We start from the raw sequence: 24,961 nt of genomic DNA on the forward strand, positions 1-24,961 counted from the left end.
GCGTTGAAAATGTGTGTGTTTAATTGTATGTGTGTATGTGTGTGTAGATACTTTCCACTCATGTTTTAGCCATGTTTTCAATGTTTAATCATCTAATTTTATGCCCGATTAAACTGTTAGGCGTTAATGTGCCGAAAGTTTATTTCTAGAGGCAAGCACACACTTTCAAATACACACACTACTCTTACACAGACACACACACACACATACAATCACTTGGTTGTTTACATATTGTGGGCGTTGCCATTGCGAAATTTGTGCTGTGTTCTACTTTTGGTTGCTGCTGGTTTTGCTGCTGCCTCCCGGTTTATATGCATCGCATTACGTTTGATAACTTTCCGATCGATAATCGATTGCAACATTTGCGCCAAAAACAAACTCGTGTTGACATCTAAGCAGATTAGATAAGCGAATATTTCACTCACGCACGCTTATCAATAAAAAAAAACAGACATGGACAGCAAAAGATACGGCCAAGAAGTGGCAACAAGCACACACACATACACACACAGAGAGGAAAAAAGATGGCAAAACACAAACGGGAAATACTTTGCCGGTGCAGCAATTAGTGTTAAATGATTTTTGCGTAAACTTGTTTTCATTTTCGTTTTCGTTAATGAGCTGCGAAAAAATTGAATTTTATTGGAACATAAATTCGACTCGCATTGCACGTTGCGGGTTGCTCAACACTGGCCATATCAATAGGCTGCCATTGCGTTTATCCGATTGCTAAATGGTATTTTTAGATATTTGGGTTAATGACGTAGAAGCTGAGAGCAAACACAGATGCCAAACATCTCTCGCCTCTTCACAAACTTGAAAACGCAGTCAAAGATGCACAGATATAGATACATTTGCCAGCCAGATACACGCATGTGTGTGTGCTCATCTCGTTGATATCAAATAAAAACATTCATAAAATAAAAGACAAAGACAGAGACAGAGACGGGGAAAAAAAACGAACTTTAGATTATCATCATCAACATCATCTTTGTCTGATGAGTTCTTTTCGCTTTTAAATGCATTTTCGAAAAAAAAAAGAAAGAAAACACACATTCGATGTCAGCGCTTTCCCAACCCAAAACGTTGACAACCTACGCCCCAGCCCTGTGTCTATATAGGCAACCTACGGATCAAACAGAGCAGCAGAAGAGCGGGTGGGGAGAGTGGAGACACCATCTCATTGTTGACCACAGCTGTGTGGAGTGTTTGTTGCACAGAGTGTTGTGTTGTGTGTGTTGTATGTTGTGTGCGGTGAAAGTGTAAAGTCATGATGCGCGTCGTTCAATTTGCCATCCGTATATCGTTTACCTTGTGGCTGCAACAACATCAGCAACAGCAACAGCAGCAACCCCAACCATAGTTTTGCTCACCTCAATCTTCAGCGTTTTCCTCTTAAGCTCATAAATCTGCTACAGCTAAAACAGCGAGACGTAATGTCGAAACAGGCTGTAAACATGTTTGTTTAACTGAAGGCCTAAGAACTTTTAAGAGGTTTCTGCCATACTACAATATAATCATATTCTTAGATATTTATATATGTATGTATGTATGTGTACACCACCAGCTTAATGGTCTATGATGATGCAGGCGATGCTCTGCGATTAGAATGTCAGTTTTCTTTAATGCCTAATTCAAGTGGAATTCAAGTTTTTCCCGTTTTGGTTCTCTCCTTTCCCAAATAGTAGAAAAGTGCTTCCAATTATCGATTACCATAAAGCTCAGTGAACGAATTGCAATTGGCAATGTGAAGCTGCTGTTAATATTTAACAGTTGTTGATAACAGTGCATGTTAGACAAAACGTATGCAAATGTTTGCTCAGCAGTTAAATAAATATTTATGAGAGCAAGATTTATTCAACACTTACTCATATCCGCAGTAGCTTTACGCTTTACTCGATGAAGATAGGGGAAGGGATTTTTCTATGAAAGTCTGGGCAAGTGTTGCACTGGCACGATGTCGATAACATTTACGCATAATTACAGACAGTACAACACTCCACTCCACTACACACTCCTCTCCACTCTGCTGTGTGCGTGTGCTCACACATCTTTGGGCGCAATTAGGAATTCTCACTGAGAGGGGCTCTGTTGATCGACGTAGTTGACGAAGGGGGGAGACGTTGGCTGCAGGCAGACGAACTCTGTCAAGTCACTTCCTGTAATAGAAACCGAACCGAAGCTGAACGTGCAGCATGCAACTACAACACATAAATGTGTAACGTGTACACAAATCTATTTGAGAGCCTCCTTGGATCAGCTTCCGCCACAGAAAACAGATGCAAATCTCAGGGCGCCGTTGAAACCAACCGCACAGACGGCGACAATCAGATCAGACTCAAAACCAGACTCGAACAGACAGCAACAGCATCAACAGATCAAACGTAAATAGGGCGGAAAATTATGCGTACAACATAGTTGAAATTAAAACGCATTCACAGCAAAACTGGGAGAAACAACAACAACAACAATGACAACAACAACGACAACAACGACGACGACAACGACCTCAACTTGACATTTGTGATGCGGGTTCTCCTTTCCTTTCCGTGCTCGGAGATGTTCCCTTCGCTTGCATTGTTTTGGCAGGCAGCTTTACTTTAAATGGTTTCCCAAACAGCTTGCGAAATTGTCGTTTTCCTGTTTTTGGAGTTTTTATGCACGATTTGGTAATTTGCTTTGCCTGCTACTGGCCGAGAGAATCTGGGCCTCGACTGGCCCAGCTCTGTGGTCTCGTATCTGTGGCACCGCTAAGCGGCAAACATTCACAGTAGATCACATCACGTTTTGCAGCGTGACCTCATGACGCTGTGGATGAGTTTTAAAACTGGTCTTGCAATTACCGAACCCGTTGCCTGGTTGTTATTCCTGCTGCGCATCTTTGCCTTAGGCTTTGTTTAGCCCTGAAGCACATAGAAAACCTAAAACCCCAATTTAAAAACTGCAATCTTTAGCCTTTCTTTAGCAGTGGCTGACTCAATTCATAAAAGCTATTCAGATTTCATTTCCTTCCGTTCAGCAAACAAGATAAGGGCTGCAATAGAACCAGTTGTCAACAACCTAATATGTGCTTATCTGCAAATGTATCTTTAAGATACATCTTCATAAACTGATTTGTTTAGCAGGCTCACAATACTAGGTAGAACCTCAAAAACTTATTTCCGCGCTGACGGAAATTGCAAGTCTACTAACCACGACAAAAACAACTGCAGAAGCAGCGACAACAACAACAATAGCAACAGCAACAACAGCGACAACAACAACAACATTAGCGACAACAACTTTGCCGCCATTGCGGCTGCTTGGTGGCAACAACTTTATCTTGAGAGGTCATTTACACTGGCCAAAGACGCGCTGGCTGCAGCTCTTTCAGCTGTGCGTTTTCTTCAACTTGTTCTTGATGCTTTTCTCTGCACTTTCCTAACAAACACACACATACACACACACACACACAGATAGAGACAGCGGAAAATGCATAAAAGCGTACTTACAGATACAGATACATTCGCTGCGTGGCCGGGCAATCAGCTTTTGTGTTGGGCTGCCACTCTTTCAACGGCTGCTCCTCTTGTTGTTGTTGTTGCTGTTGTGGTCGCCGCGCTTTTTGTTGCAAGTATTTATCATTTGAGCATTGTGCTTTGTGTTCGCGCTCTCTTCGCTTCGCTTTGCGCCTGAGCACTTGTATCTTCTATGTAAGTGCGTATCTGTGTATCTGTATATCTGTATGTATCTTGTTTGTAATTGCCGCGCTCAGAACGCGCACGCTGACAGTTGCTGTCAGTGTCATAATCAGCGACAACACTTCAACTTCACTGCCACAAGTATCGCAACGCTTGAGCAAAGCTTTCCAGACATCAATATTGAATCCAAAGTCTCGGAATTTTTGAGTAGGGTTTTAAAGCACGTATTGAGGTCAACTATTGCACTTCCTAAGCAACACCAAATGTGTAAAGCAATGAAATGGCTTGCTAATGGTATTATTTATACGCTCATAACTCGTAAAACATAAAACTTAACTGCAATGACAGCAGTTGCAACTTCCTGTGCACTCTGACTTTGGCATTGTCCATCGCCTGTTGCTGACATATCAATTAACAATTGCATTAAGGCAATTAGCCTGGTATGATTAAAGTGCTGCGCACACTTGTCGAACACAACGCACACAACAGTAACAACAACAACAATAGCATCAAATAAATCAAAACTCTGATATCATTATTTGGGTCACATTGCAATGCATTGCTTTCATTTTCCGTTCACTGATCCCGCCACACATACTTATGTACAACAAGTATCATACACAGCCAGAAAAATCGGTTAAATTGAGAGAAACGAAACTAATTCTTAAAAACAGATTGCCAATCGAAAATAGATTAAAAAGTTTTACAAAGTGCCCATTTTACTTATTTTATTTTAAGGAACTGATATTGCGTTATTGTTATATGAAGTAGAATAGCTTTTGATATACCAAATATAGCCTTCAGTATATGTTATTTTTTGGTATATTATTTTGATGTATTCGAAGAATAATAAGTACTGTTTTTCTTGAAAATTCGATGCTGATATCTGCTGATGATATACCAAATATAGACTGCGGTATATGTTGGCATTTTTGGTATATTAACTTGATATATTTTCAGAATAATAGCTGCAGGTTTTCTTAAAAATTGTTTTCTCATATCTCACAGTGGAGCCGTACTCTTCTGCAGCTTTCCTACTTATTTCTCCATGTGTATGTACATTTTGTATTTCTGTGCCACAATTTTAATGTTGCGCCTACGCTTCGCCCGAAAACCACACGCCATTCACCCGCCATCTTTCCCCGCTCCAGCTCACCCCCAACTGGAAAGCAAAAGCTTATTAATAAGCATAATTAAGCATAATTTTTGTTTTGAAATACGCGCTAGTTTTCATTATATTATTTACGAGCACATTATTACATCGCCCAAGACAAATTTCGAAAATTTATTGTATGTCTGCTCCGAAGAAATGCATGTGGAACACACTCATGAATGGGTATTACACATTGTGTATAGTTTATATATATATATTTATACATGGAATCGGAAGTGTGATGACTCTAGCAGTGAATGAATCATTCGCGAGACGCTGATAAAAATTGAGTTTACTTTGGGGGGGATGTTGTTTATTATTATCGTAATCATTAGTTAGTATACAATATTAATAGTGAAAAGAATTGATTGTTTACATAGAAGAAAACTAATTGAAGCTTTCATAAAATAACTCAATTTATTATTATTAACTTGTTTATATCTCTTATTTTTTACAGCTGCGTCCGATAATCTCGAACTCGCACCGAATAAAATGTCGATTAAACGTAAGAATAACAAGCTCAAAGAAATATTTATGTTCGAGGTGCTGCAAGCCATCGAAAAGAAGTGAATTAAAATTAATCCCAAAATCAATTTGAGAACAACAACAACGTCTTAGCAGTAACGAAAACGAATACGAATATTCGATCGATTGCATTGCATATAGCATAGCATTCATTAGTTGGAAGTCCAAACCGGAGACAGGCACATTCAAGAAACGGAAATGGATCTCAGTCTCGAACGCGACAGCTCTGCGCTGGGCAGTCTGTTTCAACAGATCATAAATGACATGAAGGTGAGTGTTGTTATCAATGTATTTGGCAATCCTTAAGTGTTGTGATAGCATGCGGAAGTAACAGAACTCTCGGTGGAAAACAAAACACAAGGGAAAGCCAGAGTTGAGTTTCCTCACGAACTACGGTGGCTTGACTTTCAAATTCAAGTTAAAACCAGAAAATTGAAAGTTTTGTTCTGGTTTATTTCCGCGAATTGAACCGGACACGTGCTCCGAAAACCGTGTAATGTGCAATTCAAATAATGAACCCAGATTTCTTGCTTTTTTTTTGTTTTACTACCCTATCAAATGACAACCACAACATAAATCACAAAAAATAACCTTTTTTGTTTTTTCTTTTTTTTTGTCAAATGAGAAAGTAAAGAAAACGCTTTGCTACACATGTTGTCGTTTTTGTATCGGCTGCTGAGTATGTCAAGAACTCTCATGCTGTGCGCTGGGTCTTGGGTTTAAATATTCTCTTTGTGTAAACAAAAGCCAGCAAAAATAATAATTAATGCCAAGGTCAATCCCGAGTCATAAGTAATGTGTAAACAATGCGAAAACGGCAAGCTGAGAGTTTCAGATAAACAATTGTATTCGAAATGTTTCAAATTATAGATACAGATATTTGGTATCTCTCGGTTTTGTATATTTATGCCATGCATTTTTATTTTTCCGTCAAGGCTTAGGCATAAATATTTCAACAGATCCTAATTGATTTGGTTTTTTTTATTGTGCCTATAGCGAAAAAAATGCCAAAATTTTCCAATTAATCTACGCGAAACAGCGCATTTCAATTCAATAAAAAAAGATACGTTCGCTTTTATCTTTAATTGATTTTTATACCCTGTAGCTTAAATTAATAGAGTTTCATTTAAGTATTAGACACACAGACAGCATGCCAAATTGATGGCAAGTTGGCGAAAGACAAACTGTTGAAATGCCGAAATGCGAGTTGTATAAAGAGCTGGAATATTTTATAAAGAAGTAAATATTGAAGATCTATAAAAATTATTAGATAATAAAGTTGCAATATTGATTAGGAAATTAAGCTTGATGTGGGCTTTACTTTATCGAACTCTTCCTTTTTAACAATGTACAGGATATAAGTATAGTCTATCAGTCGCCAGCTTTTCTCATTGCGTTGTAGCATCGCCTTTAGATACAAACTCGTCCATATGTATTTATGTATCTCAATGCAGTCAATCAATAATTTATAGCAATCGTGACGCCATTTGTGTCGACTACTTTCCTACATAAATGTATCTATTATATGAAACTTAATAGCAATTTCAATTAACGCTATCAAAGCAAATATTGTATGCTGTTGATATATAATAGTCAATTCGCAGTAGAGATAGAGATAGGACGAGTGACCTTTGGTTTTTTTTTTTCGTTTTCGAGCTATTTGGTAATTAAAAGTTTTCGATTTCTGTGCTGTTCTGCTATTTATGGGCAACAGTCATGATTGTTTAATACCTTGGCGCTTGTTGTGTCTTTTGGTCCAAGTCAATGCCTCATTCTGACTTAAACTCTGTTGTCAGGCTAATCCTCTCGCTCTCTCTGTCTCCCTCTCTTTCAGCTATGTGTAATTTATAGCTTCACAAACTTATGGCAATGTGGAGGAGGTTGTTCTATTTTTGTGTGGGGAGCAATAACACTTTGCTGTGTTGCATAGCTAGAAAGTTAACAAGAATTTACATGTGCCACATTTACTGGGCTGTTGAAATGGAATTCTTTAGCACGTTGTTGTTGTCAGCTTCCTGGACTTTGCAGACCTTCTATAGCCCATTTCCATTTCCATTTCCATTTACAATTTCCACAATTTCGTTTCCGACTTGCCACTGCCACCGACAGGTGTTGAGAATTTTTGGCTGCCGCCTTTTGCTGCTGCTGCTGCTGCTGCTGCTGTGTTCTTCTCAGCTGCCGCCTGCCAACTTCAAAATACAGAGGCGAAACTCCTCCAGTGGCTGCAGATAAAAGTACGCCGCTGTTGTTGCTATTTATAATGCCATCATGACAGCACAGCTCTTTTCTATGTGATGTGGCCTATGAACGACCCGTTGCGCACCCGTTGGGATCACGCTGAGGCCTAGACAAAGACACAGACACAGACACTGAAACCAGGTACAGGCTGGAGATTCAAAGACTTCGATATAGACACAACAACTCGAGACTGGATGCGGGCGGTTGCATTTAGTATTTATGAAATTTGGAAATGTGCGCTCTTGCCACGCAATTGTGCAGAGAAGTTCGTTGTTCGTTGTAAGTTTGTTCATATTGCTAGTGTTTGGCCTGAGTGCGAATTAGAGCATAAACATGCCTTGGAGCATGTGCATCATCTGTGGAACAGTCTCTGTCTCTGTCTGTGTGTGCTGCGCTTGGTTACTTTGCAATTGCCAATTGGCATTGCCCCGTCTGGGCATCATCTTACTGAGAAGATTATTCGTTTAAGGTTGAAAGCTCGAGACTCGAGAGCTCGAGAAATGCCAATGTAAATGTCAGCAAGGTGTTTTTGGTTTTTGATTTATGCTCGCGTCTCTAACAGATGCAAATGGTGAGCAAAGTTTATAATTTTTTTCGAGCAACTAAAATTAGTTGTTTGCTTTTGTTTTAATTGGTTCGCTGCGTTTGCTGTACATACGAGTATACATTTTTAGCAGAAACGAAAAAGATCTTAAATGCCATCAGACCAGAACAAATTTATGCCGCCAAGGCAAATATCAGTCTGGAGAAATAGGTAAGCGTGTGTGTGTGTGGCTTCAATTGTTAACGGCATTCGTAAGTAGCTGCAATTAAATGCGGCTAATTTCAATTAAGTGGACTACTTAAAACGCAGTCCAAGTCCAAAGTTTATCATTGTTTTTTTTTGCTTTTCGAAAAAATTAAGCAAGTGCCGCACTTTGAAAGGTTGTTCACATTTTCAAGTGAACAAATGTTTCGCACCGTTGATTACCGCTCGCTGACTTTGTGCCCGGCGAGTGGAAATCCGTGAGTCTCTTCTCTCATTCTGTCATTCAGTCATTTAGTCAAATTGTCGCATCTGATGACACCCGACAAGGCGCTGAATACATACATAGATGTATAACACAATGCCAACTGCATGTCTTTTATAATCATATATTTTATATTATTTTTCTTTTATTTTCCGCAAAAGTGAAATTCGCTTTAGACCAACGCTTTCTTTCCCTTGCCACGTATGCCACTTTTTTGGCTTCCTCACTTGGGGCAACAACAACACTAACAACAATAGAAATTGTGTGGCGAGTGCGTCTTAAAGGTTTTTATACCCGCTACCCATAGGGTAGAAGGGTATTATAACTTTGTGCCGGCAGGAAATGTATGTAACAGGTAGAAGGAGGCATCTCCGACCCTATAAAGTATATATATTCTTGATCAGCGTTAACAGCCGAGACGATCTAGCCATGTCCGTCTGTCCGTCTGTGTGTCTGTGTGTCTGTGTGTCTGTCCGTCCGTCCGTATGAACACCTAGATCTCAGAGACTATAAGAGATAGAGCTATAATTTTTTTTCGACAGCATTTGTTATGTTTGCACGCAGATCAAGTTTGTTTCAAATTTTTGCCACGCCCACTTCCGCCCCCGAAAATCAAAAAAATCGAATAACAAGCGTATTTTTAAAGTTAGAGTTGCGAATTTTGGTATATATAATAATAACTATAGTAGTTATGATTCCTGAAAATTTGGTTGCGATCAGATGAAAATTGTCGAAGTTATTAAAGAAATACTTTTGTATGGGCAAACACGTCTACTTACTAGGGTTGTTGCTTTAGATGACAATCTGGTATATTGTGCCGTCTATGGTATATTTTGAATGCGGTACTATATCAATATACCAAATATACTATTTGGTATATTTTAAGTATTTTTGCAGTATATTCGGTATATTTTGAGAAAATTATCGCAAAATATATTTCTTTTATTCAAAATGGGTAGCGGGTATCTCACAGTCGAGTGCACTCGACTGTAGCTTTCTTACTTGTTTTTATTGTTGCTGCTTTTCTAGCCACTCATAAGCTCATTAATGACTACGTAATAGGCAAGAAAATTAGTTTCTACTTTAAAGCAACACGTTTTTACTTTACCAATTTCAACAGTGTTAAATGTGTTATAAAATTGGGCAAGATTGTGATATAAATAAATAAAGTTATTAGATATCTTAAACTTAACTTATAACATGTTACCTAAGCATTTTGTACTGTAGCTTTTTTCTTACAAAGAGCTGTAGATTTGCATTTGACTATTATGAAATACAATACCAAATATATCAAGCCATATATGGTCATGAAGCTAGCACCCAGAAAAAGTCCAATGGCACCGCCAAAGGACATAATCAGTTGATCCGTGCTAAAGACAACTCTGCGCTTCATGCCCATTTTGGGCAACTCCACATGGATTTGGATCATTCGCTCATAACCTTCGCCTTTGTAATCGTCGCCGCCCTATGAGGAAAACATTTAAGATTAAAAATTAACTAAAATTTGTCAGAGAGTCACTCACTGAATTCTGGCCAAGATCTTCTGTGACAATGAAGCTATTCTCTTTACATAAGGGCAAGCAATCACAGGGTTTGTCCAGCCACTTTCTGCGCTGTAAGCACAGCATTCCATTGATATTGCAAATTACATTTTTGGGTCCAGCGGCATAGAAAAATGGTTTACATTTACATAGTTCCAGGGCGCGATTGATGCGACACTCCATGCGACACAGACTTGGATAATAAACCTGCAAAAGCGTTGAAGAAGTATTTGATGATTTAAAATATTTCAATAATTATTGTTATTCTATTAATTACACTGTAATACTTGAGGTTAGCTTCATTGGTATAGCGACACTTGCGATAGGCAATAGGCACATGAGTCACTTCATCCTCAGCCGATATTGTGTTAAGCTTTACCCTTATCGAATAGAAAACTTTGATACCTGTATAAACGCTCACCGTGCGACGATCTTGAGGCAGCATCATCTCGTTGACATCGTGCATGAACTAAGGACAGTTTAGTATTAAAATACTAAAAGAATATCGAAGATAATATTCACTTACCAATTGCACTACGGTGTAATTATAATATGGCTTTAGCTGTATCTGAGTGGGACTGAAAAAGCTGCCATTTCTTACCGGTATCACTTTCATATCCTTTCTGTAAAATAGTTCGAATGTATCTTGAAATGTATCCGAATATTTTAGAGGCAATACAAACAGTTTTCCATATGGATTTCCATAGCGAGTAAGTCTGGAGTTTGTCTGACACAGTCCCATTTCGGTGAGGTTCGGTACAAGTGGTTGAGGTTCGTTGCTTTTGTTAACCGGAGGACTGATTTCCTTATGCAGCTCTAGCAATAGTTTAACTATGTCTATGTCCGTCAGAGTCGGATCTTTTTCGTAGGGCTCCAGAATTTGCATGTTGTTGTACTGCACGTTTGTTAGTGTAACCAGAAAGGAACGATAATAATCGCCCTTTGCTATGTCCTCGTTTGGGTTTACATTCCAAGTGCTAGCAGAAATACAATTGATTAATACACAACTTGGCTTTTATTAAGCTACTCACTCGTAAATCAGTTTATCTGCGTTTGTCAGTCTGGGGAATAACGTACAAATTGTGATTCCCGGCAAGGAAAAATTGCGGAGCATATAAATGTATTCATATTCGTAAACGAGGGGATTATCGCGAAAACGCTTCCATTGTAAAAAGCAACTGCTGATCGCATAGTAAGTGGCTGCCACAATAGTCAGCAACCAGAATATTCGTTCGGTCCAATGCAGATCCCTGCGAGCCAAATACGGCATCCCATGTACCGAAGATTCCTTGCAAAACTCTGCCCACCAATCGTGCTCGGCGGGCACAAGAGAATCTTCCTCTTGTGGCTTGCTCTTTTTCTCCTTTCTGACTTGATGCGTCATGGTAGACTATGGAGCTCAACATGACATTCATTGGCTTTTATATGGCTACCATTCGAGTCCTGTAAACGATGAGCTCGACTAATTGCTTCAATGGGTGGTTCACAGGGGGAGTCCTCTAATGGTATTCTGTTGTTTACGAAAGTAGATTTGACATGCATTTTAAATTAGCCTTGAAAGCAACAAATCAAATGCATGTAGAATCGCAGACGGGTTGTTCAAGCAAAACTTGTTGTGTACTATGAAAAGAAACTCATAAATAAATATACTAAATTAATTTGATAATTTCCATGTAAATGCCTAAATTTGTTTAACACTCAATTCATTAGTTATTAATTAACCAAGAGATGAGAAACCAGTTAAACATTTAAATGCATCAAAATTGGGCCACATTTAATGCTGCACAAGGCCCTAACTTTAACCGGTATGTGGAATTTGTAAATGTGAAAATGACCAAATGAAAAGTCGAAATAAGCAAAGCACATTTTACGATCAGGTGGCGATGATGATCCCCTTAATGAAACTTTGGCGCGTCGCTGGCAAGTGCCCGGCTAGCTCAGTCGGTAGAGCATGAGACTCTTAATCTCAGGGTCGTGGGTTCGAGCCCCACGTTGGGCGAAAATAATTTTTTTTCGTTTTGTTTTTTATAAACTCATTTTTAATTTCTTCTCTTGGTTTTCTTGGTCCAATTTTTAACTTACTACGAAAATGTTGAAAAATATTCCTCTTTTGTCTCGGTGCGTGAGCAGTGGGACTTGGTCCAATTTATACATAGAATATTTATAGTATTTATGTATGTAGAGCTAATAAGTTTTTATTTATAGCACTGAACCTGAACACTGAACACAATAATAATATCAACAACAATGTCAAACAGTGAATGACGCAATACGCTGTCATTTGCTGCTGCTGTTGGTTGGTATGACAACATCTCGTTTTTCTCGCATTGGATGGAAATGGCTAAAAGCCACATTCAAGGCCAAAAGCTCAACTGGATGTGAAATGGCCCAGAGTTGTTGTGTGCATTTATATTTGTGCCATATGAATTAACTGGGCTGATATTGTAGCTTGGCTCATTGTTGCCAATCTCAACAAAACGAGAGTGGCAGGAAGTGCACAGGATGTGCGCAGGATGTGAAACATCAAACACTGGAAACTGGCACAAGGTTGTGACCATGCTAATGCCATAAGAATGAAACAGTTATGAGTAAACTACTGTTAGAGAGTTACAGTTACAGCACAGAAACTTAAACATATATTTTTTGCGAGTAAACAGATAAGAAAGACTTTTATGTATTTATTTATAACGTTTTCCACATGTGAATTTGATTTATGAACATTGCAAAATCAATATGAAACGAATTTTCTATAGTTTTATAACGATTCGCATCCGCTTGAGAAATTTTATAGCCATTGTTACATATTTAACTCGTAAAACTTTGGTGCAAGTATCCCATAACGTTCATACTTACAAGATAATAACAGTTATCCACGACTTTTAACTGCAACACTTTGTGATATCAGGTATATCAAGTGCTTTCAAGATATTTTGAAGATCTTTTGTTCGTTTAACACGATGAACACTTGGTAAACTAAAGTATGTAAATGAAATTTCACACAACGAAATGTCGGATGGAATGGAATGGGATCGGATCGGATGGGATGGGATCTCATCTTCTTGCCACAGACAACGAACGATCCCCCGCATGCTCGAATTGTAATCTGAGGCATGCGAAAAGCGTTTCCTCTTCAGGCGCCACAGACAATGAGAACGCGGGGCATTGTTGTTGTTGTTGTGGTGGATGTGGAGTCAACTGCTTGTCGACATTGTCGTTGTATTAATTACATTGCATTATTGTTTAAACCAATGTGCGGGCAATGCTTGTTTGCTGTAACTGTGTGTGGATGAGGAGACGACGACGACTCTCGTTTAGCTTGGCATTTTGACATGATGTGCATGTGAAATTGTGCGCTGTGATTGAAATGCGATTTAGAAGCACTGTTTATGACCGAGTCTCGAGAGGGGGAATTTCATTGTAGCAACGTGAACGAGCTGCAATTAATTATAATTAATATGAAAACTGCACTCTGATATTAACACAAACTGCTGTCGAGCTATGCAGATGTATCTAGGCTCGTGTGTGGGCTGATGAGTGTGTGTTTACTGTGTGTGTGTGGGTGTGTCGTGATCAGTGTAGTTCTCTACACGTTGTCGTCTACACGCCCAATTATGCATAATGAGTCTGGACAGGATAGCCGGCATTTCTTATTGGCCAAATCAGCACTCAATGTCAGATGAAATGCTGTATAGAGTATACGGCAATTAGAATGCATATCAAGTCACAGATTTGCGCGTGTTCAACAAATGAACAAAGTGAGGTAAACATTTAGCTTGTCGATGATATCGCATTTTGTGTTAATTTGCAACAAGTTGCAATGTTAACAATATGTTTGATAACTTTCGTTACATTGTGCCACCAATTTTCACAATTGCAACTGCAATTATAAATCGCATATAAATATGACTCGATCGAACGTGATTAGGTCATAATTCAGTGAAAATGTGGATAATATTGTTGGTTATGTTCTACTGCTGTTGCGGTTGCCTTTCGGGCTCCGTCAATGACTACAAGCTGGTTATAGACGATCCGGACGTTTTCATGCCCTGCAAGGAAGCGCCTCCTGATGCTTTAGATGTCACGGGCCTGTTTAACATGGACGAGCTGGAATTTGCTCTCGATGGCGAGAATATCCATATAGAGGGAAATACGACATTAGTCTGGGATATTGAACCAGAAGATCGAGTTGCGGTATGTCCATACTGATAGTCCTGAGGAGTCTTAGCTGCGTCTAGCTTAATCCTTCCTTTCGCTTATTATTAGGTGTCGGGAAGATTGTTGCATTTCGAGCGCGGAAATTGGGAGCCAACCATCTTTAGCATTGCCTCGAATGACTTCTGTAGTATTATGTACGATAAGGATCAGTATTGGTACCAATATTGGACACGATATGTGATAAATACTGAAGTTCATTCGAAATGTGTCACCCATAAAGGAGTAAGTTTCTCTGACCGATGAAATGTTCTGTTCTTAGTCAATTCTTTTGTTCTTAGTCCGTAATGCAGCACGAGCCTTTTGACCTCAATATGACATTTACAAATGTGCGTGCTACTTTGGATGGCAATTACAAGTTCGTTCTTACTTTGGAGGCTTTTGATGAAAAGAAGGTTAAGCGGCCAACCAGCATTTGCCTTGAGATCAAAGGAGATATGGAGAAGCTATAATTTCAAGCGGTGCATTCTTATTTCTAAAACAGTGGTCTATTCAGTTTATAAATATGTATTTCTATTGGTGATTCAATTTTCTTTTTTGGTAAATTGTATGCTAAATGCCACTTTAATCAATATCAACTATAATCATTGAATTTAATGTTGCGAACATCTCTTAAAAGTTATCTTATTTACAATTTCAATCATGTTGAATAGCTTGAGTCAAGTTTTTGCCTCTAGTCTAATCCCGCATTTGGATTTTGTGGCTTTGGCACGCGCTGATGTCAACAGTCATTCAACTGTCATACGAGTTGCCTTTGTTTCTTGTGTGTGAGTGTGTGTGTGTAGAGTTCTTCAAGCGTTGCGTTTATGCATGTTGTGTGTGCTTGCCGCATGTTGCAAGCCAGCAAGAGACTTGCAATGCTTTGGATTACATTACATGGTTTCACAGTGACTGCCACTAGTATTCCGCCAGCAAATATTGCCTTGCTTTGCATTGCTTTGCTCTGCCATGTGGCAATTTGTGTATTTGTAATCGGTTGTATATTGTAATGAATAGACAGACTACGAGTCTGCTGCGATTTTTAATGGTAAATGGCATATGCAAATGCACAGCTGTCAGTTATTAAATTACTTGATGAATGGCATAAGTTCGTAGTGAATATTCTCAGTCAGCTCAGCTTGGACTCACGATTGCCAATTGGTTTTGCTTTAATATTACTTCAATACTTGATTTTGCAAACTCATTGCCCTTTTTTTTTTGTTTGCTGGATGAAAACTTTCATTTCATTTGATTTTGAATTGAGAGTGGAGATTGTGCAAAAAGAAGTTATTATTCACCATCAACAACAGCAGCAGCAAGATCGTAATAATCGCCTTCAATCAGACGAGTTGATCTTGCAACACTTTCATTTCAAATTCCTTGATAGTTTTGTACACACACAATATATAATCGCTCTGTGTGCAACTTTCTAAACACAACATACAACACAACAAAAATCTGGCCAAAAAGGTGCAAATTAGCTGCGCACGATTTTGTCCAGCAGCCTGGAAATTTATTGGCCCCCAAGGCAACAAAAAGCAAGCAAAAAAAAAACGAGAAGAGAAGAGAAGCTTGCCCCCAAGTTGATGTATGGAAAATCAATTGGTAGAACTTTGTTTAATGCCGTTAGTCATACATAAAAAACTGCATCGCTGGGGCGCTTTTTGCATATTGTGCCAAAAAGTCTTAATATTTTTATTTTATTTAACCCAAAAAGTGCAATGTAGGACGAAGCGAAGTTGCTGCTGCTGCTGTTGCTGTTGTTGCTGGTGCTGAACCCGTTTGGGCAGCCAGCTTCCCAGTTTTGCATCTCATCTCTCTTCTAGCCAAGATTCACAAGCTCACGGAAAGCACATGAAAAATTATCAAACAACAACGGTGACGGCGACAGCGACGGCGACGGCGACGTCGACGGCAAACAGCAACATGGGGCATGAAATGGTTGCATGAATGGCTGTGAACCAGCTGAGAGCTGAGAGGCTGGTTGCAAGTTGGCGAGCAACGTTTTAAACTCGTGTAGGATGTTTGTAGGCTATTGGAAAGATCAAGAGTTTATAATGCCAGCGAAGTATCTCTCTCTCACTCTGTGTATGTGTGTATATGTGAGAACCTTTCCAGTTTTGTGTGGCTGCTGCCGTTGCCGCCTCTCGCTGCTGTTGTTTGGCATAAATTGTGGGTTTTTAGGTGTCTCGCACAGTTGCAGTTAAATAGATACACACAACTACACACTCACACACAAAAGATACAGATACAGATACAGATACAAATACAGATGCATTTGGCAGCTGCCTACAGCCTGCAGTTAAACTGGAAAGTGTTTGCCTCTTTACACATTTCACAACGATTGTGTTTGGCTTCCTTTTGAGTAGTATTTTTTTTTGTTCATTCTCTTGGATAAGTTGATTATATGCCTAATGTGGCAACCGTGTTTCTTGGCTCAATTTGTTTGTTGTGGCATCGGCTTAATGTGCACACAGTCTTAGAATAATGTTGCTTACTTCACTTTGATGGCCACACAGCAAAGCAGCAGCAGCAGCAGCTAGGCCTCAATTCCATTCATAAGTATCATAACAAAATGTTAACATGCGAGTTTAAGGTGCGCAGAGGAGCCAACAACGTCGACGCCAACGCCACAACGTTAAAGCCAACGCCATCAACTTTGGTCATAATACTCGTAATGACAGCCTTGCGTGTGCTTCCAGTGTGTGTGTGTGTGTGTGTTGACCATTGCGACTTGGGATCTGTAATACGAAAAATTTCATTCATAAAATGCCGACAAGTCCAAGTCACGTCAACATAACAACCTCAAGCCCACACAACATCACAGCGAAAAATACGCTTATCAAGTTGTTGTTGTTGTTGTTGTCGCCAAATCGGGTTATTGAACAAAAATTGTTGTATAAATATTATTATAATTTTTCATCAGTCTCTTTTTCTTCATTTTTCTCTATTTTTATGTATCGCAAAAATTGCGTGTGGGCCGACATTTGTGCCACGCTTTGTCAATCATACGGAAATCGTGTGATTTTTAAATGATTTTTTCGGTTTTATATGCAGTTTTGCTCAAAAAATATTGTCAAATTATCTATTTGAGCATTTTGCTTTGGGCATGACATTTTTTGCTCGCCTTGTGCAAGACATAAGTATAATATTCTCTATATATGTATGTGTATAACCCACGCTATACTTTGTAGGCTCGCAAGAATGTTGAGTAAACGATTTGCGGCTGTCAGAAACAGATCGTTGAGATGGTGACAGCTGAGCAGCTTTTATTTACAATATTTTGAGTATGTCATAAGTATTTTTATCCCATCAATTTCTGATCCATCATTTTATTTAATAGAGTCTTAGGATTACGCGACGTTTGCCTTTTACCTTTAGTAATTCATTCGCAATCAAAGCTGTAAGCAGATTAACATACAATTGCTTGCGGTAGGTCAAGTAATCAATCGTATTGTGTGTCCCCATCTCCTTCCTCAGTCTGTCAGACATATGGCTGTGATTTCAGAATCACACAATGAACAAGAAGAACCTTAAATACAACACACGACGTATGCCAAATATGGCGCAACAGACAGTTTGTCGTTGGGGGCCGTTGACTGACACCACAGACCTCGCTCCTCCTCCCCACATCACTCCGGTCCGTAGCAACCACAACTAACATGGTCTCTCATCCTCCTCGATGTCTTTTGTCTTCGTCTGCCTCGTCGTGTTATGAATTATAAACCTTTTGTCGTCGTAAGTTGACATATACCGGCTTTATTATTGTGTGTGGATGCCACTTTTGTGCCCATTAGGGGGCAAAGCTGGCTATACCCTGTTCTTAGGCAATCGGCGGGTGTATTTGCAGTACAGAAACAAGTAAAAAAGATGCGAGTGTTCTCGACTGTTGAATGCCTGCTACCCATTTTGAATAAAACCATATTCTTAAAATATAAAATATACTGAATACTATATTAGGTATATTGATGTAATACAATAAAACCATATTCTTAAAATATACCGAATTAATATATCATAAAAATACTAAAATGTACCAAATGCTATATTTGGTATATAGGTATATTACTACACTCAAAATATACCAAAGATTACAAAATGTACCAGATTGCAGACACATAATTATTATACCCTTCCATCATATGCGTAGCGGGTATAACAAGTTTAGTTTATTCTGCATACTCGAGGGCATATTTTTGTACATCAATTGCGTTTCCTTGTTGCAGTACTTTACTTGGGTTTGTTGTCGCAAAAGAGAAATAACCGAAATCGATTTCCGTTCATTTTTGTTGCACCTTTTTCATGCCGCGCGCAACAGCAATGCATTCACCACTCACCTTGCCTCACCTCTTCGTCTGACTGCGTCACCTTTTTATGCAATGCCACCCCCCACATTTGTTGTTTGCCCCTCATTCTCCAACAACTGCTGTGGATTGTTGTTTGCATTTTGGGGCTTTTTTTTAAATGGATTTTGCCGATTGGCATTTGCACACAGTCTTTTATTGTATTCGATTCGTATTTGTTGTTGCCGTTGCCTTTTGCGCTTGAATGCAAAAATCGAAATCGAAAGCGAATCCAAATTGCATTGTAGACCTTTTGCCAAAAATAAAAGGGCTAAAAACAATCAATGCAGAGCAGAGCAGAGCGAATCGCATTGGAAATGCGAATTGAAAACGAATTGAAAACGAATTGTTACTCGCTCGCAGCTTCTGCTCCGCTTGATTGGCCATTAAATTGATGCATTGACTCGGACTCGGTATCCATCATTCTCGATTTCAATGTCAATTTGGTTGAATTGAAGCGGACTAGCGAAAATAAAGAATGAATGAAGCAAGTGGTGCAATAAACATACGCGTTGATTACATTATTTTTATTTGATATTCTATACATATGTTCATCACACCCAAAAAAAAACCCGTTTTCACTTTTATTGACCATTTGCGCTTCTTAACTTGCGATTATTCTCAAATTATGTATAAATCTTTTTCCCCACTTTTTATGGAGTGCGCAATTTGCTGCTGTTCGTCGTTTATGGCCTGACAATGAAACTAGTAAAAAACAAAAAGAAAAAAAGAGTAGCAAACGACTTTTTAACTGGTCGCGTCTCATTCCTGCTGTGCTGTGTGGTTTTGACCATATTTTGAGCGTCAACATTTTGCCATTGTGAGAATCTGTATTGGAAGTGCTTACTTAGCTGGTCAACGGTCGTTGGCCTATCAATCGATTCCTGCTCAATCACTTTCATTCTGTAAGAGCAAAGAATACGAAGGTATAAAAACTTAATTAAACGCACCACAGGCTGCTGCATAGTGACTCTCTTGGGGTGCTAATTGCAGTCCCTATAAAGATTGCTTCTTCGTTTAACTATTCCAATTTAAATTTTAAATGAAAATTGTGATATCATCTCGCAAAGTGCAGCCAATTGAATTGATCAACTTTATTGAATTAAATTATTGTGTACATATGAAATTTTTGCGCTTTTCATCAGATTTAATGAAATGCACAGACAACAAAAGTCACAAACTCAATGAGATTAAACACAATACAAACAGAATGTGCAGACTACATTTACTCACTTTATCCATGTTGAACATTCGCTTGTCCAATAACTTTTAATAAGTTTGCGCCACAAGATATTTTCTTTCATATTTCTCTTAAAAAGGTTTTTTGACAAGAAAAATCTGTGGGGGAAAAATACAAGGCAAACACGCTGGCTAATTGGCAACCGCAGAACATGAGACAAAAAGTATGCAAAGCTCTTGTTTGCTTATTAAAGAGAATAAACTTTGGGCTTTAAGTCATTAATTAGATATGCCAGAAATCCATCTCTTATTTATATCGAATTTCTATAGTAGAACTGCAATAGTTATCGTTGTGCCTAAGCAAATGTTGGTTAATAAGAGTCAATAAGTCTTAACGTTTCATTGCCTTTTTTATTTGCCAATTTCTCGTCCTTTTTCTTGTCCAGCTGGTGGACGTATTGCAAACCTTTTTCCTATTTACGATTGAACGCAACACGTACGCACAATTTGTCAGGGCTTTTATGTCTGTTTGTGTGCGGGTTGACTTTTTATTTCATTTAGGCCCAATTCCAAAGACATTTGCCTTTGATCAGCTGTTTATTGCTCAACTTGAAATATATATTTGCTTTCGGGGTTTTATTGATTGTTATTTCCCTTATAAACCCAAGGTTGTTTGAATCTTATTATTGACTGAGTAAAAGATTCATTTACATTACTTTGAACTATCAAAATCAAATTGTAAATAAATTCGAAAACTTTTTATAGGAATTCTATATTTATGAACAAGTGTATACTTTTCATTTTCTCGCAGCGTATTCGCTATTCTCATAGTATTTGGCAACATTTTTGTTTAGGCGCTGAACACGATATATTTGATTGGCCGTCAATGTTGTCATTGTTCTTCTGTTGTCATGTCACATGTATTTTATTTTTTTTTTTTTTGTTGCAACAATATTTTTGCAAGAGCTGAAATTGGAATCATTTGAGGCAATAAATAAATGTCAAATGGTTTTTTAGTTAAATATATGTATAATACTCTTATTGACATGACAGATTCCAAGCAAATTGCTAATATTTGTTTTTCTTTTCTATTTTTGCAGAACACTTCGCCACTGTGGGAGGATTTTGTGGCAAAGGCGAGTAAGCTGCACACATGCCTGCGGTAAGTTTTGGTTATCGAGTTGCAACATTTGCAGCAATTGCCAAAGCATTCTCAAATTAACATAAACAACAAGTCTCATTATTTGATTATATTACGGCGCTGAAAGTATCTTGAAATAGTTTTGTTTTATGCCTACCATTTCCTTCACAGTCTATGATTATTTTTGGCTTGGCTTTTTGGCCATTTGCCGGCTGGCGAGACGACCTGTGTGTGTGTGTGAGTGTGTGTGTATATATCATTGTCTTCTTCATTTTGCTTTTCGCGTTTTTGTTTATGCTTTTTGCGTTTGCTTTATAGTTTGTCTGTTGTTTTATGCTCAGACTTGGCCCCAATTTGTGACGCCAGCAGCAATGTCTGGCATTACCTTATATACATAAGTAGTGTACATATACATACATACATACATACAGATGTATATATGAGATACAGTCGTAAGCATACAACTTGCATTAATCATGGGCTGCCTCAAAATCATGCTAAAAACGTTTGTTGTCTTTTTGCCAGAAAGAAATTCTGCGCCAAGTGTTTGCCGAATGCGCTTGACACACATACGCAACGTTGGCCGCGCGCTACACTCGACATATACAGGTCTCTGGCCCCGGGACCAAACCCAGTCACAGTTACAGTCACAGCTTCCAGACCAGCATCTTCATCTCCATCATCATCATCAGCACTTGGGTGCAGTCGTGTCCGACTGTTTGTCTGTCTGTCTGTCCGTCTGCGTCTGCCATTTTCAATTGAAATGTCGCCCACGGCCAATAAAGTTTGCTGCAAAAGTTTATTAGATTTTTTTTTTGCTTTCGCGCCGTACTATAATCAATGGCATCTTTCGTTGCTCGCTCAACTCTACTACCATCTATATAATCTGAGTTTTCTGTGTTTGCTTTTCTCTGTTTACAGCGCTGCCATTCAGGCAATTGCCGCCTATTTGGATGCCTTCCAAAAGATTGCCGATGCGGCCACCAATTCCAGAGGTAAGTTCAAAAGTCGTAAACATCAAAACAACTGAAAAAACAACTGACCGCCTCTCACGTAATTGTCGACTATTGACTCAATAGTATACAGAGAAAGAGAGATAGCCTCTATATATAAATTAGATATACTATTTGTACATCCATCTATTATTTATGCGTTCACTGGAAAAAGCAACATCAACATCAGCGTCAGCGTCAACGTCGGTCATCGATCTGATTTTACAACATTTCACGCCTGTTCGTTTAGTTCAGTTCAGTTGTGTTTTGTTTTTCTTGTATTCGCTGCTCTGTGTTCTATTCGATGGCTACTCACGCATTTCAGCTTTGGCTATTTATATTTATTTATTTATTGAACGCCTCTCGACTGGGCCGCTTCACGCGCGTTCTGCTTGATTATGCAATCTTACTCACCTGGGCAATGAGAATCGTCCATCGTCCATCGGGATTGAGGAATGGGAAGCGACAGCGCCAATGTCTGTGGGCAGTTTAACTGGCAAGCAGACGGAGATCAAAGACCACAGACAACATACATTTATATCAATGGTATATACTTAGACGATTGCTCCCAGTTGACATTTCGCAGAAGTTCTCATTCAATTAGTTACAGTTACAACTGCTAAGAATGGCTAGAATAGAAGCGCTTTAAGCCAAATTCAACTACCGAAATTACACAACAAATTGACCCAGTTTATGCTGATTATAGTTTAAGTTGTCTGCTGATTGCAGTTGAAGTGAATCTCAGCTAGAAGTGAACTACATCAAAAGAGTTGCTAATGATATTCCAACATGATATTCTTTTTTCAATGCTTCAATTCAATTAGTAAAGTTTTCGTGTATTTAATTGTAATACTTAATTTGTGTTATTCAGAAAATTCTTGGCATCTACTTATAACGAAATGAAGTTATCATAATAATTCTTCTATTTCTCTTATAGAATATTAATGAATGTGAATTTCCTTGCTGATTTTTATTCACAATTTTCCTGTCAAACGCTTAATTGATGTCACGCTCCATTTGCATATATTAAGCATGCATATTTCTGCGCTATTCCCAATGCGTTTCATTATTTATCTATTATCTTTGAACTGTTTTCGTTTGCTGTGTGCTCCCCTTCATTAGCATTTATTGATCCACTTGCGAGGCTTGCACTTTCCCTGCGCCAAAATGCAACTTACACAAAGACAAACAGGGGAGAGACTTGTAGTAGAATCCTCATAAACCCATCAAGCCACCTGACCATGTAATGTGTCTGCTTTTGGCCTGTTTTGAGCCACCCTTTGAGGGCAACTGCTGTTGGCAATTGTGTGCCAAAAACTGTACTTTGCACTTACTAAATGGTTTCATTAGTTTTAGTGGTTACTTGGCATGCAGAGTAGGCTATCGAGTCCGTGTGTCTGCTCTGCTGTGTGTGTGTGTGGCACAAGCGAGTCAAGCAAGCGCCAGGACAAGTGTCAATTGTCCTTAATGGGACCAACGGTCGGCAATACGGTCTTGGCAGACAGTCGAGTCTGTCACGAGGGTAAAACTCAATAATTTGCACATGCGTTTCGCTCAGTGGTTGGTGGTTGGAATGGCAACAGATATTGCTATCTTTTATTCAATTAACTTGGATTTGGGGGTGTCCATAAAGTGCTTTAAATGGCATTTGCTTTGGTCTCGCATTATGAGGAGTACTTTTCGCAGTTCAGTTGGGAAAAGTAGAAATCAATAGGATAATAGCATTCGCTCATCAGTTGCACAGATAATTTGATTTGGATGAGGAGCAGGAGGCAGAGGGAAAGGAGAAGGAGAAAGAGGAGGCGCAACAAGAGAGCGTGCATAGATTATTAAGCATGTGCTGCTGTCACACGGTTGATAGGCAGTTGTGCCTGAAGCTTAGCAGTAGCTCATAGCTGTTAGCTGTTAGCTGGCATAATGGGCACACACGAGACCGGTTGTTGACCGACTTCAAAGCCCCTCCTAAAGTCCGTGTGGCATGCAACGATGCGCTGCCAAATTGAAGCGACGTCGTCCAGACATTGTGGCGTGTCCATAGACGACACGACAACTACACACAATAACTAACATTTCCGTTCACAGGCAGTCGGAGTCAGTAGTCAGTTCACAAATCAGAGCACAGGCATCAACTATCAACTTTGTGTACTATAATTCAATTTGCTCTGCTTTCCGATTTGCAGGTGCATCCAAGGAGATTGGCACCGCCCTGACCCGTGTTTGTCTGCGCCACAAGGCGGTCGAGACCCGTTTAAAGACCTTCACCAGCGCAATTATGGATTGCCTGGTGCAGCCGCTGCAGGACAAGATCGAGGACTGGAAGCGCACAGTGGCCACCATCGATAAGGATCATGCCAAAGAGTATAAACGCTGTCGCAGTGAGCTAAAGAAGCGCTCCAGCGACACGCTGCGTCTGCAGAAGAAGGCACGCAAGGGACAGACGGACAACAGCCTGCAGTCATTGATGGATTCGCACATGCAAGATGTGACTTTGCGACGCGCCGAACTCGAGGAGGTCGAGAAGAAGTCACTACGTGCGGCGATGGTCGAGGAACGATTGCGTTACTGCAGCTTTGTGCACATGCTGCAGCCCGTGGTGCATGAGGAATGCGAGGTGATGTCCGAACTCGGTCATCTGCAGGTATGTGTGAAGCTAATTACATATTTTGCAAGTGCCGAAAATTAAAACCCTGTCTTCTTCCTCACTCTAGGAGGCTATGGAATCCATTGCTTTGGTCACCAAGGAGCCCAGCGTTTTGCCACAGGCTTCGGAGGAACTGATCCACGATGCCAAGGCTAGCATTAATCTATATCCCGAATCGCCTGGCGGTGGCTCTGGCTCCCAAGGCGGCGGCTGTTCCAATTCCTTGGGCTCACGCAAGAGTTCCGTCTGCTCTATTAGCAGCATGAACAGCAGCGGCTCCAGCAACTCGCCGGGTCATCATCACTATCAACGCTCGCTATCGCAGGT

At 39.4% G+C, this 24,961-nt stretch overlaps 3 protein-coding genes and 1 non-coding gene across 30 annotated transcripts in view; 3 read left to right on the forward strand and 1 right to left on the reverse strand.

Moving 5' to 3' along the window:
- LOC132793284 (myb-like protein I) overlaps positions 1 to 24,961 on the forward strand; it is a 41,842-nt gene that overhangs the window by 5,954 nt on the left and 10,927 nt on the right. For all 27 annotated transcript variants that reach the window (XM_060803052.1, XM_060803062.1, XM_060803054.1 and 24 more), the window contains exons 2-6: positions 5,291 to 5,628; positions 20,961 to 21,022; positions 21,923 to 21,996; positions 24,174 to 24,631; positions 24,702 to 24,959. In XM_060803052.1, coding sequence (XP_060659035.1) covers positions 5,557 to 5,628; positions 20,961 to 21,022; positions 21,923 to 21,996; positions 24,174 to 24,631; positions 24,702 to 24,959 — 924 coding nt within the window. In that variant the 5' untranslated portion in view covers positions 5,291 to 5,556. The remainder of the gene's footprint in view (positions 1 to 5,290; positions 5,629 to 20,960; positions 21,023 to 21,922; positions 21,997 to 24,173; positions 24,632 to 24,701; positions 24,960 to 24,961) is intronic.
- On the reverse strand, positions 9,814 to 11,712 carry LOC132792639 (acid-sensing ion channel 4). Its single transcript, XM_060802075.1, has 6 exons — positions 11,179 to 11,712; positions 10,831 to 11,124; positions 10,674 to 10,770; positions 10,425 to 10,616; positions 10,130 to 10,354; positions 9,814 to 10,071 (listed from the first exon to the last, which is right to left on the reverse strand). Exons 1-6 carry the CDS (start codon positions 11,529 to 11,531, stop codon positions 9,814 to 9,816), a joined length of 1,419 nt encoding a protein of 472 aa, XP_060658058.1. The 5' UTR covers positions 11,532 to 11,712.
- Positions 12,074 to 12,146, forward strand: Trnak-cuu (transfer RNA lysine (anticodon CUU)). Its single transcript has one exon. It is a non-coding gene; the product is annotated as a tRNA-Lys (tRNA).
- LOC132791619 (uncharacterized) lies at positions 14,090 to 14,960 on the forward strand. Its single transcript, XM_060800622.1, has 3 exons — positions 14,090 to 14,338; positions 14,411 to 14,584; positions 14,641 to 14,960. The coding sequence occupies exons 1-3, from the start codon at positions 14,090 to 14,092 to the stop codon at positions 14,809 to 14,811; spliced, it is 594 nt and encodes a 197-aa protein (XP_060656605.1). The 3' UTR covers positions 14,812 to 14,960.

This window comes from Drosophila nasuta, chromosome 3, assembly GCF_023558535.2.
Source record: "Drosophila nasuta strain 15112-1781.00 chromosome 3, ASM2355853v1, whole genome shotgun sequence".
NCBI classification, from domain to species: Eukaryota; Metazoa; Arthropoda; class Insecta; order Diptera; family Drosophilidae; genus Drosophila; species Drosophila nasuta.